The sequence below is a fragment of the Gossypium raimondii genome, chromosome 2 (assembly GCF_025698545.1).
Source record: "Gossypium raimondii isolate GPD5lz chromosome 2, ASM2569854v1, whole genome shotgun sequence".
NCBI lineage: Eukaryota > Viridiplantae > Streptophyta > Magnoliopsida > Malvales > Malvaceae > Gossypium > Gossypium raimondii.
Window position 1 is genome coordinate 47232167 of NC_068566.1, and position 19641 is coordinate 47251807.

The following is a 19641-nucleotide window of genomic DNA, read 5'->3' on the forward strand; positions in this document are numbered from 1 at the left end:
CAAACCAAAGAAACCAAGTTATTCTCCAAGGAGACATCAAAAAAAGAATAAAGACGTTGAACATCAGCATTCATTTGATCATCTCTATCTTCTTTATTTTTGAAAAATATCACCATATCTTCTAGAAATGAGGCCAGCGTCCATGCACTCATCGAACAGGCGTAGGCGAAGTTTATTGTTACCACTCGCCAATGGGATTCTACAAATCGGACAAAGATCACATCTTTGACAACTCTCGGCACATAACGAGGTATGTCCGCAAGAGTTCAACACATACTTCACATAATGCCCACATCGTCCTAAGTCTCTAGTTGCTCGACAGTATTCGGTTTTCACCTCATTGAATAACTCACTAAGGTCAACAGATGCCAAGTGTTCTAAAGCTTCCTGAAATTTAAACTAGACATTATAATTTCCTAGCCTATTCCAAAGCTATACAATAAATTATTCAAAATTCACCCAAACTGAATTTAACCTAAAACACTATTATTTACAACAAAAATGTGAACTTAATAATAAACTAACCAATTCTATGTAAACAAATGTGCTCTTAAAATGAGTTTGAATTTGTCTTTTGCAAATGTGAGTGGGTTCGGGTAAAATTTTAAGTCTATATCGGGTTAGGTCGAGCTTAGGCAAAGTATAAAATATGTTAATATCATGTTTAGGCCTGGACTGAACTCAACCCGACTTGACCTATAAGCACTTCTAACTTAAAGTGATTAAAATATTTAATTTTAAAAAGTATAGTGACTAAATAAAAAATTAATAGTTTTGTGAGTAAAATAGGAAGAAGGATATAATTAGTTGTCTATTTGTATAGTTTAAAAAAAAAACCATTTCAACTTCTTCAACAAAAAATTAAGAGCTAATTTAAGCTTTTAAAAATGTATATAGATTAATTTTACGGCGGGCAAAATGCAATCCCTCCCTACTGCCTTTTTACCATTAAAAATGTCATTTGATTTCTTTAGAGTAAAACACTGGAGAAAACAACGAAATGAAAATGGTAGGCGCGTTCTCCTTTCAACAGTAAAATAAGACTTTTAAAATAAACAAAAGAAAGTCCATCTACGTCTGAAAATTTGGGATGACAAAATGATTCAAAACCTCGACACAATATCGCGCGATGGACTGGTGCGAAGCTTTGGGTATATAAGTTTTGAGTTTTGGGCAAAACAGTGATAAACAGGTCTGCGACGGCACAACAATTCTCTACTCTACTGTACCCTACAGCCGTAAGCAATCCATTACTCCTTTCTCTTTGCTTTGATATAATCAAGTTTGGTTTGTATTTTTCTTTGATTACCAGTTTCTCTCTCTCTTTCTGTGTACTATGTAATCGTTCTTTTCTAGGGAGATATTTCTTTTCTTCTTTTCCCAACATTAGAAAGCATGTTTTTAGTTTATCTATTCAAAATTTTATGATCTTTTTAATATCATTTTTCTTCCTATTCTCAGATTGTAGTTCGATGGGGAAAAAGGTGAAGAAAAATAAAGATGAAGATAAAGATAAAAGCTATCGTGAAAGATTAGCAGTACCGATTTTTTTTTTCCAATCAAGTTCTATTTTTCCCACTAAATTCTTTTTTTTTTTTGTTTAATAATAGTTTGAATTTTTGGTTGCTTTCAATATGCAGATATGTGATAAAGTAGTAGGATAATTGATATCTATGCTACTGGATGGTGATAACACTTATCTAACCAAGGTATGGCTTTCCCTCTTTCTTTTATAATTTGTTTTAGGCTTGGCTTGGTATACAGCGAAAGATGAAAAACTAAAACAGTAGAAAAATAGGAAGATTGGAAAACAAATTTTTTATTTCCATAAGTGTAATGAAAGGAAGAAAACAAATATTTAAAAAATGCATATACACTTTTCTCATATTTTCTCTCCTCTCGGAATCAAATTACATTTTGCCCTCTTTACTAAAGACCGGTCAAATTAATTCCTATATCTTAGATCAAAGAGCAAATGGGTCCTTCCTGTTAAAAGTTTCATCTATTTTTATTGTTAAAAACCGACATGCCTAATAGAATAACCGAACAGTCACAACTACTGGTTTTTAACCTTTGGAATGAATTGAATCTAACATACAAGGACTAATTTGTCAATTTTTGAGTGAAGGGGGCAAAATGCAATCCGTCTTCTAATACAAGGGCCGCCATGGTACTTTTAACCATGAAAATCCTGCAATTTCAGGCACTGTTTTGATAACATTAGAAAACGCATTAATAGTTGGTTTACTTTTTATTGTTTTCTAATCTCTTTTTGAATGTAGGGGTGTGTGCATGAAAGGGTGATGGCAGTAACGAAAGCAAAGTATCAACTCCATGATCCACAGTTCATACTGCAATTGTTGAGAAATCTGATGGAACCTATTATTGCAGAAAATGGCAGTGGTGACGACGTCCAAGATGCATTTAAAGCCCTTAAGTCATATTTGACGCAATATGCAAGTCCAGTTCAAAAGAAGCGAAGTGCCAAGCACCTTCCTGACTCAATCTCACTCACAGGTATGGTTTTTAAGGAAGTACCACATGTTGATTAATAACATTTATTGATGTGCTTGAGACTGCTTGGGGAATGCCATAGATGGAGTTCCCAAACATGTTTCGATGCTTAAGTCAGTGTTTGGAGAGAAATCATCATAGTAACAGTTGGTTAAGGGCATGTTATGTACCTAGGTTTCTTGTAGAAATTATTTTTGTGCTTCATTTCCTTAAATTTGCTTTTCTGCTTGGCTTTGGCTATTCTCTAAATTCAATTACTAGTACTGTTTTATACATACAATTGTAGATTTAGTTCATTTTCTTCATTTGGATCATTTTAAGCCCTTATATTTTTCGAATTTTAAAATTTCATTCTTAACGTTAAACACGTTCATTAACCAATTAGTTGGAATTGTAGTGAGTAATATATGGAAATAACAAGCTGACGTGGCATTATACACATGTCAATATATTTGCTGCATCAGATTTTAAAAATAGCATAACGTAATGAATTTAACAGTAATTATCTGGTGAGAACTGAAGTTTGAAAATTTGAAAAGTACAGGGACTAAAATTTTAATAGCGCACAATAGCATAAACCTTTTAGCAGCTCTTTGATATACATATATACTAATCTTGATATCATTTAAATTAGATTTTCTTATTTGTTTTCTTTATATTTTCAATTAAAGCATTGCAAAAGGAAATGGTGGTGCAGCCGGAGGCTACTGTGGACCAAACGCAGCAATTAATCACAGAGGATAAGTTGTTTAGCATAGTAAAAAATATGGTAAACGAAGTTTTGGGTCCTTATTTAGGAAGGCTACAGAACCAAAAGCTTACAAATCCTGTAAGTATTCATGGAGATCCTGAGTCTAGCAGAGGAGCTGAGATTTGCAACAACATACAGGTAAGAGTGTCATGTGCATGTAGGAATTATGTGCGTATCAGAACTTGCATAAAGTAGAGCTTGTCTGTCATCCCTTTAATTTCTTTGACGGACAGTTTATTTCATCTTTCGCAAACTATAAACTGATACGACCATTAATATTCATTTCTTTTATTAATTTTCTGGGTTACAGGTAAAGATCATACTATAAATATATTGGCCAGAAATGTTTGAACTTTCTTTGTAAGCAAACTCTGAACTTGGATTATTTTACCTGAACATCAATAAGCAGACAGAAATTGTTGGAACTTATATATTCGGATTTTTATGTCTTATGATCCTTTCATGTCCTTTTTCTTATGATTCTTAGATTGTACATTCGTTCAAGGAATACATGGAGGATTTTAATGAATTGGAATGAAATAAAGATGCGCGCAATTGTAGAAATATCATAATGTTGTTTCAACATTGTTTGATCGATTCCACTTGTTTGTAAGAGGCCAAATAAAAACAATAAATATTAGACAAATATACACACAAATGTCCTGAGTAGGAAAGCTGTAAATTTCTAATTCTCTGTCTAATGCTGTGTACTTCCCTACTTATTTACAGGGTCATCATGATGCTGATCCTGTAAATTTTGGCGTGTATATTTTTTTTAAATTCAATTTGCTTAGATTTGGGTCAGATCTGATTCTCTTCTGCATATAGGTTGCTCTGTATATGAAAGACTATGGTGGTGGTTTTGAATTCTGTAATCCGTCAGGTAATGGCTGCAAGTTGATATTCTATTATGTTAATCTACGGTTATAATTTGATGTTTACATTCTTAAACTGTCAGTATAACAATCTTATTTGTAAATATTAATTATGTTTTCTAGACGACCAGATATATGATGATTCGGGTGAAGGCATCAGTGGTGCTATAGCATATCCACACAATATGGAACTGTCACAAGAGAACACCTTTACTGTTGATCCTGTAGGTTTTGGCGTGTATATATTTTTTAAATTCAATTTGCTTAGTTTTGGATCAGATCTGATTCTCTTTTGCATATAGGTTCTTCCGTCACTGCTGTGTTCTGATATGGAAAACTTTGGTTATTTTGGACTCTGTGGTCTGTCAGGTAATGGCTGCAAGTTGATATTCTATTATGTTAATCTACAGTTATAATTTGGTGTCTACATTCTTAAACTGTCACACTATAACAATCTTACTTGTAAATATTGATTATGTTTTCTAGACAATGAGATATGTGGTCTTTCGGGCGAAGGCACCAGTGATGCCAGAGCAAATCAACTCAATATGAAACTGTCACAAGAGAACACGTTTACCGTTCAAGGGTACAACATTTATGAACGCAACTCTAATTTGCTCACTAATATATTTCAAAAGCACCCTCGTATTGATAGCAAGTTTTTCTATTTAGGTGTGCAGATATTCAGAACTCATTACCTGCCGTAGCTGAAGTTCACCATAACCCAGTAATGCATGGCCTCACAAAGAAGTCGGCCGAGGCAAAGGGCAAGAGATCGGTTGAAGAGATAAAGGACGAAGCTTATATCAAAAAAGGCAAAACGAAGGTGGTGAATGACAACTGATTCAAAAGAAAATCAACTGATTTTACTGAAGAAACCAAGGTTTATATAATTGCTTCTTTTCTTTTCAAAAGATTATGACTTTTAAATAAAGTCCCAATGGGTTTATTGGGATGTTGATGAACTGAAGATACATAGGTGTGTTTTTGTGTGACGGTTTGTGTGTGAATTTTCTGTTTATTATCAGGAGTCTTCAGTATTGTGAACTCCATGCTCCGCGTATGGATTTTTTTTTTCTTATTGGAACTGGATTGTTTTCATTAAGAGTTCAATATGTATGTCATGGTTATGTTAGAAATATTCTTATCGTTATCAACCTGGAGTTTTAGCCCTTAAATTTAAACAAAACCACCAACTAGAGACGGAGTTACTTGCCAAAACCCGAAGGTGCACCTGAAATTTGGAGGTTTGGGCAAAAATGTCCTGAGATGCTGTTGAAGAATCAAGTAGGCTTTAAAGCATTGGGCTTGACAGGGGTGTAGGCAAGGGGCGGACTTCTCCTTGAAGAATGATAAATTTGTCTTAATAGTTCTTTAGAAAATTATGAAATTATAAATTATGATAATGGTAAAATTGCACCTGACCTTAAAAAATTTATGATTCATCTCTATACTTCCTAGAGTAGTTTTTTGTACTTCATCCCTATTTAACAATATCTTATAAGAAGGAAAGCCCAATGAAGCATACTTATTTTGGTTCATCCTAAAGCATTTGGGTCCATTGGAGCAGCTATTCCAATACTTAAAAGCCTTAAAAACCGAAATGGAACCAATACACACTCATATCAAACACAGATCTTAACAAACCAAGTTTCTTTTTCTTTTCAGAGAGGGTTGGTTTCGGAGTTTGGACACTCAACAAATGTATTATTTTCAGCTGGAATTTAACCTCGAATTTGTCTCTCAATTCAGCCTTCACAGAATTTAACTTTAATAAAGTTTGAAGGTGCAAGACTGGATCAGATAACCTCCCCTCTACGCTTTTCAATTACAACAAGAACATAAGCAATAATCTTCAATGTATTAGCTATTTATACATAAAATAAAATACAAAAACCCTCCAAAGCTATTCAACTATTTACCTTGTAGAGTTTCTCTTGATTTGACCACTTGATCTCTTAATAGAATCAATCCTTTGAAGCCTAATCTGTTCTCTAACTTTAGCTATAAATTCATCAGCCTTTTTATCAACATCAGATCCTCCATCTATACCATTGCTTGGACCAACAGCTTCCTCATTGTTTTCACCATTGTTGGTGCTTGAAACAATGCATGTTTTGCCAACAATTTCATCTTCATCCTCACTCTCTGTACCATCATCATCATCACTAGTTTCCATCCTATGTTCAATTTCACCATCAACATAGTCCCTTTGTTTCAATAATGGCGGTGGAGGCGGCGGCGGTGATGGAGACCTGTAACTTGTCTTGTTCTTCACTATATCACCATCCCTTGACCGCCATGGAATTAGTGAAGGAAGAACAACGTTATTCTCACCATTATTGACCTCCATAACACTCGATGATTTCAAGCTCCTAACAGGCAAAAGCAAAGGCTTTTCAATTTCATCATCACCTTTCTTTTTAGCTACCAAAACAGTAGGTACTTCATTCCTATAATATTGACTACTCCATATCTGGACCTTACTCTCATCAGACCCAGACATGTTTTCAGCTTCATCATCGAAAAACGACGATACCTGAAGGAATCTAGACACGAAACACTGTACATTATCGAACATGGACTGGTTCTTGTTGGGTTCTTTATCGGTTTCATCGTTTCGTTGACTAAAAAGCCCGTAAGAAACAGCTATGCCGAATAACAACAAGCGGAGAAGCTCCCAGCTACGGTTCAACAGTGTTTGGTTGATGAATTCAGGTGCTTGTGAGGGAAAAACTGGGATTATAACCAAGAAAATGATGATTACAACAGCTTTTTTGTAAAGGAAACTTGTGTTGTGCTTGTTTGGGTTTGTTTGGTTTTGTTGTTTTAATAGTTGATGATGTTTGGTGTAAGAATCTGTTTCTGCCATTGAAGAGTTCTGTTTATGGCAAAGATTATGGGAAGGGAAGACTTTGGCGTTAAGGAAAATAAGAGAGAATGGGAGAGAGAGTTCATGGGGAAATGTGAAAGCATATTTGAAGCTAATCCATGGGTTGCTTTCCCTTTTTAAGTTCCCAAATCCCAATTGTTCTTTCTACAAATCTCATCAAATAGTTCTTTGTGGAAAGGATAAATTACAATACAATTAATGTATTTTACATATTATATTTATTTAATTATACTTTAAAAAACTAATCTTTAAAATATAAATCATTTCAATTTACTCTTAATTCTAGAAAATTTAAATAAATATTTCAAAAATACATAAATACTCTAATAAATAAATTTAAATTTTATATTAATATTGTAAAACACATATTCCAATTGACAACCTTGGTATACTAAGAAACATGCATTGTTAATGTAAAATGTGGCAGCCATGCATGGCAGAATTTGCAAAACTAGGGGCAAAGAAGCAAAGGGAAAAGAATCTGAGTGGGGATATGATGGGAATTAAGGATAAGGCAAAGGGCAAATGGGTCCCATGAAGATGCCAAACGATTCTTCTTTTGGATTGCCTACGCTACGTTGTAGTTTCTTTTTTATGCCACTATGAAGAATAAGAAACGCAAAAAAAAAAAAAAGTATTTTGTATTTTCAACAATTAATTTTCAATAATTTAGAATTTAGTCCTTATATTTCTTTTATAATTTAGTTCTTTTATTTTCTAATTTCAAAGCTCGGGTTCAATTATTAAAATTGTTAAAAATTTCGTTAAATTTATTGATGTGACACTTTAAAATTAAAAAAAACTCTTTGTAGTTAAGTAACTAAAAGATATTTGTAATGAATTTGGATTTAATAGAATAATTTTAAGAATATTAATAATTAGGCTAGAATTTTAAAATCCAAAAATAGAGATTAAATTTTAAAAATAAAAGTATATGATTAAATTCTAAATTTATGAAGAGTATAAGAAATTGTGGAATATCTTAAATCTCGATCAAATTTAGAGTTGAAACAGGTTAGACATTTAAATGGGAAGCAAAGTTTTGTTGGTATTTCATTTTTTATACACAAGGGCAAGCCAAAAATTACATAGCGGGAAAAATTGTAAAATTTTGGGTTGTCAAAATAAAAGTTTAACATTTTACCATTATAGAAAAATTGTTATGCATGTATTTAAAACTCTCAAAATTAAAATAATTTTGTTAAGTTGTCTAAAAAAATATATGGTTAAATTATATTTTAACTTTTTAAAAACATATAATTTAATTTCGATCCCAAATATAAATTTCTGAATTCGCTCGTATCTAATAAGTAAAAGTATGAAATGAAGGGAGCTAAAGCTCCTAATTATCCCTCTAATGTTGTTTTCCTATGTTGAATTTTTAATTACTCGAGCTAAACATATTGGTATTTTATTCTCCATATGTGGAACCTTAAATTTAGATGCTCTTAAGGTCCACGCAATGGCTTCGGATATACTTTAATTTTAATAATCAAAATAACTACGAAAATTATAAGGAAAAGTGACTAAAAAGAGCCCAAGAGAATGTTCTTCGTAAGCATATTTGGAAGACTAGAATAGGGGTGTTAACACAGTTAATCGAATCGAATTAGTATTAATTGAACTTTTTAATTATTTGACCGTTAATTGAATTAAAAATTTTTCAAAAAAAAACCCGAACTTAAATATTTTAGTTAATTCGGTTGGTTAACTGAATTAATTATTTTTTTTTGTTAAAACAAGTATAAAACATATAAAAAATAAATTTATAGTGTTCATTTGACCGGATTAACCAAATTAATAGAACTAATAATAGCCTAATACATATAATATATAATATTATTTATTAAGTTCGGTTAATTACCCGATTTTAAACCAAATTAACCGTTAATCGAAATTTCAAAAAACTTTTAACCGATATTCGACCAAACTAGATTAGTTAACCGACCGATTAATCGAATTAGACCAGTTTAACCGGTTAATTCGGTTTTAACTGAAGTTTTAACAACCCCTAGACTAAAATAATTAATATTTTATAACCAATACCTTTTATATTGACCAACAAAGTTGTAAGTTCTTTTTACTAGTTAAATGATAAGTAATTTTATGTCTTTTAAATGATAGTTTGGAGTTTTTTATTTTGTAAGTGAAGAAAATAACATTAAAAAAATTGTTTCATAAATAAAATCCAATATAACGCAATTCCTAATTAAATAGGAATCTTTGTGACTTTTAAACACTTATGGAAAGAAAAGTTTTGTAAGATATTGTTGATATCAGTGTTTAACAAGGAAGAGATAAGAAGGAGAAGGTGGTGGTGATAAAGAGGTCGATTCACTGTAATAGGTGGAGGTCAGAGTAGCTAAAGAAAGAGGAGGAAGGAGAAAGGAGAGACGAAGGTTGTAGAGTGTTGGATATGAAGGTAAAACATTTTAGGGGAGCCAAATGGGAGAAGATCCTTAATACATCATGCCTTAAGGTATGTATAAGGGGGAGGTCCCCATGCCTAGTAGTGTCATTTCACTAACAACACGAATGGCGGCCCACTCATGTAATTCGCCAGGTGGCAGGTTCGTTATATGTTGATTGTTGCCAAATGTAGTACTGTGATCTTACTCTGACATTCCCTTTACTGAGATAGTACAACGTTGTTAAGCCTTAGTGGTTTCTCTTTTGGGGGATAAAAATTAGCCACCAAAAGCAGGTGGCCTGATGGAGAGTCCAACAGGTGGCCTCTTCATGGGTGTGGTGTGAAATAAACGGATGACTAGTTATGAATGACCAGCTAGAAGGTAAAAGACAAAGGGCCATCTGTGAGTGCCTCTTAGGTTGCTTCTCGTCTGGTTATTAGGTGGACATTTGATTGGTTCGGATTTTTAATATCGATAATCGAATAAATCGATTAAGTCTCGAAAATCAAATAAACTGAACCGTATTTGTTTTCAAAATTGAATAAACCAAACCAAACCTAACTTTCGACTTTTGTTTTCTTTTTCTTTTTACAACTTATTTATATAAAAATAAAAAATTCTATTATAAAATATTTAAAAACAATACTTTGTATTTCAATGAATTTATTTTCATAATCGATGAATATATATTCATATATTAGAAAAATAACAAATAATTTAGATCTCATTTTGATAAAATATTTTATTTTTAGATTAAATTAATTGGATAACTTAATTTAATTTAATCGATACTCTTATATTTGAATATTTTATTCTATATGTAGATTAAATTAATTTATAAATTAATAAGTTGGAATTTTTATTTTGGTTATTAATTTTATATTCGAGTAATTTAATTGAGTCGGTTTTTGGGTTGGTTTATATAAGGGTATTAGATATTTAAATATTGGGTTGGGTATGGATACTGGATTGAGTTTGGTTGATACAATGCTTAATCGGTTTATTCATTTTGAATATTCAAAAACAAAAAATCGATTAAAAAAATTGTTTAAACCCTGAAAACCAAAATAATTCGATTAGCTCGATTTAACCATGATCATGCTCAACCTTACAACTATTGACATGATTGGATTGATTTTGAGTTGCGCCAATTTGAATTTTAAAATTTTTACATCATTTTGGTTTAGTTTGTTTTGGGCTCACATTGCTTTAGGTTTAGGTTATTAAAGTTTGAGATTTAATATATTTGAGTTAGTTTATTACGGGTTTGAATAAATTCAAATTTTGATTGGTTGAATTTCATATTTATTTTAAATTTAAATTATTCAATTTATGCTATTTCGAGTTTGAATTATTTTAGGCATAAATCATTTCGGGTTAAAATTATTGAAGACAAAGTTTAATGTTTGTGGCCTACCAACCACCTTTTTCCCAGCCATTTTCATACATTTGTCATGAACTCTCTTGATTTGTATTTTCATCATCACATATATCATATAAAACGAAATATTTTTATTACATATTTACAGAAAAACATTATCCGAAGCATAAAATTGCCAAAACATTTCATTATTCTGGTAAAAGTATGGTAGAGGTCCATATTTTAAAAATTAAATTACATTTTGCCCTATATATTTAAAAAAAAAGTTCCTATATACTAAATTAAAGAGTAAATTAGTCATTTTGTTTAAAATTTCATCCAATTCTAATGTTAAAAACCAATTCATGTATATCTGCATGAGGTACACGTGACAGTACTATTTGATTATTCTGGCTTTTTACAAAAGAAATGAACGAAATTTTAACAAAAAAAAGACTACTTTACTTTTTAATCTAATCTAAAATGGCTAATTTACCCCTGTTTTAGTAGATGGGACAAAATGTAGTCCTTAACTTAGTACAGGGGCTTCTATGATTTTTTATCTAACTTTTTTGTATTTTTTTTAAGTTGGTGAAATAAAAAAGGAAACTGGGGATCACCCAAAAAAAAAAGAGAGAGTAAAATTTCCTAACAACAATCATTACACTAATGCTTGAGGGATGTTATGTTGTTGTGCAAGTAAGTCCTCTGAAAATTGATTTTCCATATCTTCATTTGAAACCGATATCTTTTTGGTATAAAGGATCTTCATTTTCATCGCCATTCCAACAGCAGCTAAAAGTACCAACCCTGCTATCATTGGGACTGCAATCAATAATAAACCATATTTAGAATTTCCCAATTTTGCCTACCAGTCTTATATTAAATAAAAGGTCAAATTCTGATTTTGGTCCTTCTACTATGCTCAAAGTTTGGATTTAATTCCTGCATTTTAATTGTCTTAATTTGGTCCTTCTACGTTTATAATTTCTTAACTATTTCAGTTAAGATGCGAGTATTATTATTTTTCTTAAAACATCCCTCTCAAAATATAAAAAAATTAAGAAAAAAGCAACATTTGATCCTTGAACTTTAAATTTTATTAAGGTGTGATGACATGATATTATGAGACTATGTCATGCCATCACATATGGATTTCAAATATATATATAAAATCTAAAAATGCAAAAAGAATTATAAAAAAGTCATATGATTACGTGGCATAATCCCAGAGTGTCATGTCATCATACCTCAATGGAATCAAATTAGAGATTAAATTAAAAAATCTCAAATTTAGGGATTAGTATGAAAAAATTAGGATCAAGGTGGAAAAATTACCAAATTTAAGGATTAATTGATGATATATCCCAAAATCAATATGAAAACGACGCTATAAAAGCAGTATTTTTTTAAAATATACACTAACCTTTTAATCCAAGTACTTAACAACTATTTGGACTAAGTAATTGTATTATAAAAGTTGAGTCCTCATCAAACTAAAGTATAGAGACTAAATCCCTAATTAAACAATAATAAAGGGACCAAAACTAAAATTGCACCAATAAATAAATAATGAGCAAATTGACCTTTTTTGGTTGTCAGATGGACCCAAGTTCTTTCCTCTTCGAAGCCATCGTCACCGTCTTCATCATCACGCTTAGGCAACTCCCAAGTTAGCCCCAAACCAAAGCTATTATCAGAAAGATAAGAACTATAACCAAATGGGATTTCAACAGTTTTAATCGCCCTACAAGAATCCGGAACTTTAACAGTCGGTTCCACAGTATAAACATGGTGCCCATAGCCACTTAAACAAGGGATTGAATTGCCATTAATGGGAACTGAACAATTCAAGTAAGTATAATTCCTAACAACGTAGTAGTAACGAAATGGAGTTAATGAAAGGTTGAGGTTTAAAAACACTTCATGGACACAGCTTTTGGGGTCGATAAGGTTTAATTTCCTTGTATTATAAGAAATAGATTTGACTACTAAATTGCCATAAAAAGGGAAGTGAATCATGGTGGTGTTGGTGTTTTGGCAATAAAGGTTGAAATTTGGGTCATTATTGTGATAGGGTGAAAGGGTGAAAGGGGACTTGATATTGAGACCCTTTGATCCACATTTTGTTGCTTCTGAATATGAGAGGAAAAGGATGAAGAAGAAGATGAAGATGAAGATGAAGGGAGTATTCATGGTTTAACAATGGTAAAGAACAATGGAATGGAGTTTGGGGGTTCTTATGGTTAAATATAGCCATATGGGGGGGGGGGGGGGTGGGTTAAAATGTGTAAAAGAGTGAAGAGTCAAGCACACACACAAGGACCGGCAGAGACGTGGAAACATTGACCTTAAAAAAAAGACTTATTGGGTTTCTTTCAAGTTTTAAATCCACCGCATTCACTTATTTAAGTAACTAGTTGTTAAGTATTCTTTTTATTTTTAAATTTGATAGGTGAGTTTTAAGTAATGGTTTGATAATTAATATAGTAGAATAATACATGTTGACACGTAAAAGAATATATTTAAAAGTCAAGTCGATTTGACAATCGACGTAAAGATTATAGAAAAGGAAAATTGTTCAAATTTTAGTTTGTATATTTGTGAAATTCAAAGTTATTTCATAAAAAAATTAAATTATAAAAGAGAATACGGAAAGAAGAGTTTTCGATTAGTGCTAACGATGCAAACAAAGAAGGTCGTATGGTAATAAGGAGAGGCTAAGGTTAATTCATTAAAAGATAATAAAAAAACTTAAAATATATTTTAGTGACTTAAATGAAAATTTTTACTAGTTTAATGATTATTTTATAATTTTTTAAAGTTGAAAAATCAAAATATAAATTTACTAGTTGAATTTTATCCTTAAATTAAAGAGCAATTCACCCAAACTCAAAAATCCAATATGGTTAATTCAAATCCAAATTTAATTTGATCATAAAAATTAAAAAAATTAAACTCAAAATGACCCAACCAAATTAGTCAACCCAAAGTCATCGGAATCTAAAAACTGACCTGAACTAAAATATCACAAAAAGGCTTATAATTTTTTTAGGCTTAATTCACATTTTGGCCCTTGAAGTATACCTATCTTCTCATTTTGGTACCTAATGTATCAATCACTTTCCAATTTGGTATATAAAGACGCCACATGGTGCTTTGTGATTGACAATAAGATTTTCTTTAACGTTTATCAGAAAACGGACTAAAAAATATAACGGATGCATATTTTAGGTACCAAATTGAAAAAAAAAATTAAGTATAGAATTAAGATTTGTTTTTTCTTCATATAAAAGTTGACTAGATACACCCCTTTTAAGGTTTGTGGAAATTGCTATCTTAATTTTAAATATTATGGACCACAATAATTTGGTTGTCTTTATTTTTGCCGTACAAAAGCAGATTGCTTTCGTGTTGGTTGCGCCATTGAATGTTTGGTATTTACTTATCCAGTAGTTAAGGAATCATCCTTTACCACTTTATGTAGTTTCCAGCATTAAGCAATCTCAACGGGGCTTTAAAGTGTATGTGCAAACTGGTAAGTCCCAATCAAAGCTACCAAAAATATAGAAAAACCCGAAATAGAAATAGAATTCCGTAATGAGAATAAGTCGGAGAATTATATAAATAACTGATATATATTTTCATCGTGCTTGGAAGGCCTCATTAGATCGATCATCACGCACCAAAATGTTGTGCGGTCAACTTTGAAGATTATTTAATCAAAGTGTTGTATAACTACAAACACGTAAACTATCCATCATCTACAAGTGTATTATATACCCCACACTTGTCTCATAAAACTTAAATGAGGACTGCCATGGAAATCTCTTACTGGCTCTCATATCGGGAAACACCTTCAACCCCACTTTCTGCATATTTTTTACCATGTGAACCATCACATTCTTCTCCCATTCATTTTTGTCCACAACAGCAACATATACTAGTAGTTTTCGACCCATACTTCACACTCGAGTTAATTGATTTTAGACTAAATAGTATGCTCCAAGTACCTGTACTCTCCATATATTTAGAAGTGAATCTCCATATTTTTACTTTTTAAGAATTTAGTCCCTCTATTCTTCTAATTTGTTGGTGTGACATTCTAAACTTTTAAAAAGGTGCTCCCTTAATAATCATGTCATAAAAAATAATAAACTTGAATTTAACAAAAATTTTAGGGTAAACTATTTAATTGGTCACTCAACTTTTCAAACTCTTTCATTTTTATCACCAACAAAAATCCTTTCAATTTAGTCACTGCCGCTAGAAAAAATTATCATTTTAATCACCCAAATGTTAAATTCCTAACTGTCGTTAATGGTAAGTGCCACATCATCACTTTTAACCCTTTTTTTACTCTCACTGTTCATCTTCTTCCTCATGTAGTATATGAAAAACCACAGGTTAATTTCTATTGAAGATTAAACAAGCAGTCAAGGTTTCATTGAAGTAAATGTATTAATTAATCTCGTGATATGACCATCAAGAGATGGCGGGGGAATTCAAAATAAAAATCTTTGGAAATTCAAATGAATAGTTAACACTAGGGATTTAGAGTTTAGATGACTAAATTGATAATTTTTTTTAACCAAAGTGACTAAATTGAAAGGATCTTTTTGGATGATCAAAAGATATTGCATGAAAAGTTGGGTAACTAATTAGGTAGTTTACCCAAAAATTTAATAATAATTTATATATATATTTAATTAGAATAAAATATTTAGATTAATTAATGCATAACAAATGTTGAGGTATCAATTTATAATAAAAAGAACATAAAAATCAAATCTTGAATATATGGATTGAAATTAAAGTACAACCATTTTATATAATTAAAAATAATTAAAAATAAAAAAATAATATTGTAATAAATTCAAATTTAACAAAAATTTAACCATAATAATAATTCTTTTAAATTTACATTCGCATTCTAATCAGAATAAAATATTTAAATTTGAACATAGTACATGGATTGAATTTAAAATTCGACCATTTTTATATAATTAAAAAATAAAAGGACCTGAATTGAAATCCACATTCACAAAAGATTTTATTTTAGGCACTGAAATTTAGAAAAATTTTGAGAATCAAAGCATGGGAATGCTTTCAAATTAGCATCTAGCTACAACTCATGAATTGAAGGAATTAATTCATGATGGCATGAATTGAAGGTTAAAAGTGATGATGGCTTTCAAAATCAAAATCAAAATCTTTCCACACTAGTAAAGGAATTAATTATGGAATGATGATCAATTGATCATACAATTTGGAATAAAAATGAAGAGGTATAATATATATATATGTTCTGTGATGCATTTGGGACCATGCATTTGAAGAACAACAAATAGAAAGGACCTTCATAGGAGTTCTTTGGCAATCCTCACTGGCTTTTCTTTGAGAAATGCAACATCGATATTCGGTGTTGTCAGTAGATGATGATCTGCTTCCTCTTCCTCGCTCTCCCCCGTTAAAGAAGTTCCAGCCGAATTCGATCTCTCATCATCTGCATTCGGAAATATAGTGATCAAAAAGTAAGAAAAACACAATCTTTATAAAAGATTTGATAAAATTTAAACATAAGAATCTGTAGCAGAACAAAAGTCCAATGTGTAATCATTGTCGCAAAACCGTAAGAGAAGTGACCAAGTTTTTGAACCGTATTGCAAGCCGATTATAAATTCATCCGATACAGAAGTGCTAATAAGAACTCGTTTGGTGAAACTAATGGAAAGACATGATAAGCCAGAAATAGCATACCGGAAAATGCTGGACGATCAGGAACATGCCAAACTGCTGGAATCTGAATGCTTTCTGGAAGTAAACAATTGCAAAACGAACCTGAAACATCAAAAACCTCATTTGATCAGATGGTATAACTGCAGGAGCATAATAACGGTTCGCAAAATCCAGATTATTTGATGACGTAAACATAAAAAAGTAGGCAGTTTCCCCACCTAATCGAGCCAACCTATTTACCCACCCAGGAATATGTTTTCCAGTGAGCTGCATGCACACGTCATCGGTGAAATGGTTGCAATTCCTAGCAACCAAATGATACGTGTCCCCACGGTATTTTTGCGAAAGTTCTTCCATAAATAACCGAAATTCTGAACGAGACATGTCGGTGCTGCCCAACAATACCGATCGTCTGAATATGAAACCAGGACAACTTCTTGGTTCTACTTCGAACACCCCAGTTGTAGGGTACTCGTGTGCTCCAAAGCCGTACTCCGATCCATATACTGATTGGCAGCAAATACAGCAAACTACGTTAACCCCACAGAAAAATTTTTTGAAAACAAAAAGCAAGACAAAGTCGAAGGTTAACATTTTCTTCTAATAAATAACAAATTATTATGAGATGAAGACTATGGACTAACTTCATAAAACAGTGATGATAGTAAAATGAGATTAACTTTTAAATTGCATAACATATCTGGGGTGACTAATGAATCATTAGATCCCATTTCCATATATATATAAAGATTTTTCAAACAAACAAAAAAAAAAAACACACACACACACATTATATCTTGCCATGCCTGCATGTCCAAAGCCGTTTATCAAATAACCTAGTGTCCAAAACTAGCAATGCAAATCAACTTAGTACTCAAGACTATATTATCCACATCTAAGTAGCAAAATGAAGATCCTAAAGGGGGATTTAACATATTTGGGGGACATTAATGAATCATTAGATCCCATTTCCATATACACATATATATGTATGCATGCACTCGTGTGCATGTATATATATATATATATGAAATGCTTTTAAACAAAAAAAACTACATTATACCCTGCCATGCCTGCATGTTCAAAGCTATTTATCAAATTAGAGTTAGAAACTAGCAATGCCAATCAAATTAAAACAACATTATCCACATCTAAGCAGCAAAATGAAGTTCATAAAGGGGGAGTTTAACATATTCGGGGGCATTAATGAATCATAAATGTATGCACGCATGCACGCACGCACGTGTGCGTGTATATATATGAAGAGCTTTTAAACAAAAAACCACATTATACCCCACCATGTCTGCACATCCAAAGCTACTTACCAACTAACTTAGTATCAGAAACTAGCAATGCCAATCAACTTAAAACAACATTAAGAAGTTCACAATGGGGGATTTTAACATATTTGGGGACATTAATGAATCATTAGATCCTATTTCCATACACATACACAAACATATATATATGTTTGCACGCACGCACATGTGTGTATGAAGAGCTTTTAAACAAAAAACCACATTAAACCCTGCCATGTCTGCATGTTGAAAGCTATTTATCAACTAACTTAGTGTCAGAAACTAGCAATGCCAATGAAGTTAAAACAACATTATCCACATCTAAGCATAACAATGAAGTTCAAAAAGGAAGAAAATTAACACAAATCAACATATCGGCGAAACGATACCTTCAATCCCAGAATGAAATACACCAAGGCCTAACCAGTAAAGGAACTTATTTATAGGTGTAAGATCATATACATTGAGATACAACAAAGCACGATTATTTCCTCCATTGCTTTGCCCCTTTGTAACACTCGAATTCAATTGAAGCAACTGCATTGCCCCCTTAAAAAAAATTAACCTTAGAATCTACAATCTTACATCACAAGCTCCTCATCCTCTGCACCATGAAATCAAAATTTCAGTTTATTATACAAATGATTCTCTACTACTTAGCATAATGCAAAAAAAACCCTAAAAAGCAACAAAAGAATGAAAAATTAACAGCTTTTTGAGTGTTGGGGTGGAGGGGTTCCACTTTGGGTAAAATTTTCTGGGTTTTTCCGAGAAACCCCAGAGAGAAATACGAGAAAATTTTTGGGTAACTAAAATTTGAAATTAAAATAGTTAAAAAGAAAAACAGCTATAAATCAAAGAAAAAAAATACAAGAAACGAAAGTATAAAGCATTGTAACTCACCTGAGAAGAGGAGAAATCAAAGAAAGGAGAAGAGAGTTTTCTCAAGTAAAAATTTCAAGCAGCTCTCTTGATCTCTGGAGAAAGAGATAAAAAGAGAAGAAGCATGAATCAAATGGGACTCTTTTTAAATTGAAAGTTCAAAGATTTTAATTTGTTTGACATGAACAAGTAAAATAATCCTCAGTTTATTTAATTAATCTTTTTAATGAAAGTTCAATTCGTGTTTTGAAATTTTAGCGGTCTAATTTTTCTCTTAGTCCCTGTATTTGTTTATTTTTTAAAATTTAGTCTCTTTATTTTTAATCTTATAAAATAAAAATTGCTTATGTTACCGATATTACACGTGTCAAAATTGTAAGGTTTATAATTTTTAATCTGGATTTTAAGATTATTTAGTACTTGTTATACATATTATGCTCACCCTCGCTTGAGCACCATAACCATCTTACTTCACTACCAAATCCATCACGTGTCACTCCCAAACCTAGCAACTTCACTTCATATCGCATTGTTGGCTTAACAAGGAATCACAGAAGAGACCAGCATGTGACAATGGAAATTAATCTTAAACTAATTCCTCTCATTCTCCAGTACTCTAACTCCAACCTTACTATCTTCTTCCCCAAGCTCTTCTTTCTTCATAGCCTTCTTAGATTACTTGATCTTTATGGATCTCCATACAAACATGGTGAACCGACTCCAATCTCCTCCTTACCATCTTTTAGCATCAATAATAATGTTTTAAAAAAGTAGAGAGTCGATCAATTTTCTTTCCTAACTTCCACTGGACTTCAATTATTAAATTAAAAGAGGAAATAAATTAAAATTTTGAAATTAAAAATAGAGAGGCTAAATTTTAAATGTATTAAGAATATAAGGACTAGAGCATTATTAAAC

The 19641-nt window shown here is 31.6% G+C and overlaps 4 protein-coding genes across 4 annotated transcripts; 1 reads left to right on the plus strand and 3 right to left on the minus strand.

Annotated features, from left to right (window-relative positions):
- Positions 1–973: 973 nt before the first annotated feature.
- On the plus strand, positions 974–5239 carry LOC105789284 (uncharacterized). Its single transcript, XM_052627716.1, has 10 exons — positions 974–1238; positions 1462–1538; positions 1641–1709; positions 2283–2517; positions 3186–3403; positions 4094–4148; positions 4264–4364; positions 4443–4509; positions 4627–4726; positions 4813–5239. Exons 3-10 carry the CDS (start codon positions 1674–1676, stop codon positions 4982–4984), a joined length of 984 nt encoding a protein of 327 aa, XP_052483676.1. The 5' UTR covers positions 974–1238; positions 1462–1538; positions 1641–1673; the 3' UTR covers positions 4985–5239.
- A 492-nt stretch (positions 5240–5731) lies between these two features.
- LOC128034599 (uncharacterized) lies at positions 5732–7012 on the minus strand. Its single transcript, XM_052623235.1, has 2 exons — positions 6063–7012; positions 5732–5960 (listed from the first exon to the last, which is right to left on the minus strand). The coding sequence occupies exons 1-2, from the start codon at positions 7010–7012 to the stop codon at positions 5732–5734; spliced, it is 1179 nt and encodes a 392-aa protein (XP_052479195.1).
- A 4135-nt stretch (positions 7013–11147) lies between these two features.
- On the minus strand, positions 11148–13048 carry LOC105789287 (putative RING-H2 finger protein ATL21A). The gene is made up of 2 exons (XM_012616613.2): positions 12391–13048; positions 11148–11629 (listed from the first exon to the last, which is right to left on the minus strand). The coding sequence occupies exons 1-2, from the start codon at positions 12998–13000 to the stop codon at positions 11466–11468; spliced, it is 774 nt and encodes a 257-aa protein (XP_012472067.1). The 5' UTR covers positions 13001–13048; the 3' UTR covers positions 11148–11465.
- Positions 13049–15972: 2924 nt separating this feature from the next.
- Positions 15973–18899, minus strand: LOC105789288 (deSI-like protein At4g17486). Its single transcript, XM_012616614.2, has 5 exons — positions 18745–18899; positions 18231–18445; positions 16762–17049; positions 16565–16645; positions 15973–16310 (listed from the first exon to the last, which is right to left on the minus strand). Exons 2-5 carry the CDS (start codon positions 18382–18384, stop codon positions 16165–16167), a joined length of 669 nt encoding a protein of 222 aa, XP_012472068.1. The 5' UTR covers positions 18385–18445; positions 18745–18899; the 3' UTR covers positions 15973–16164.
- Positions 18900–19641: the final 742 nt, after the last annotated feature.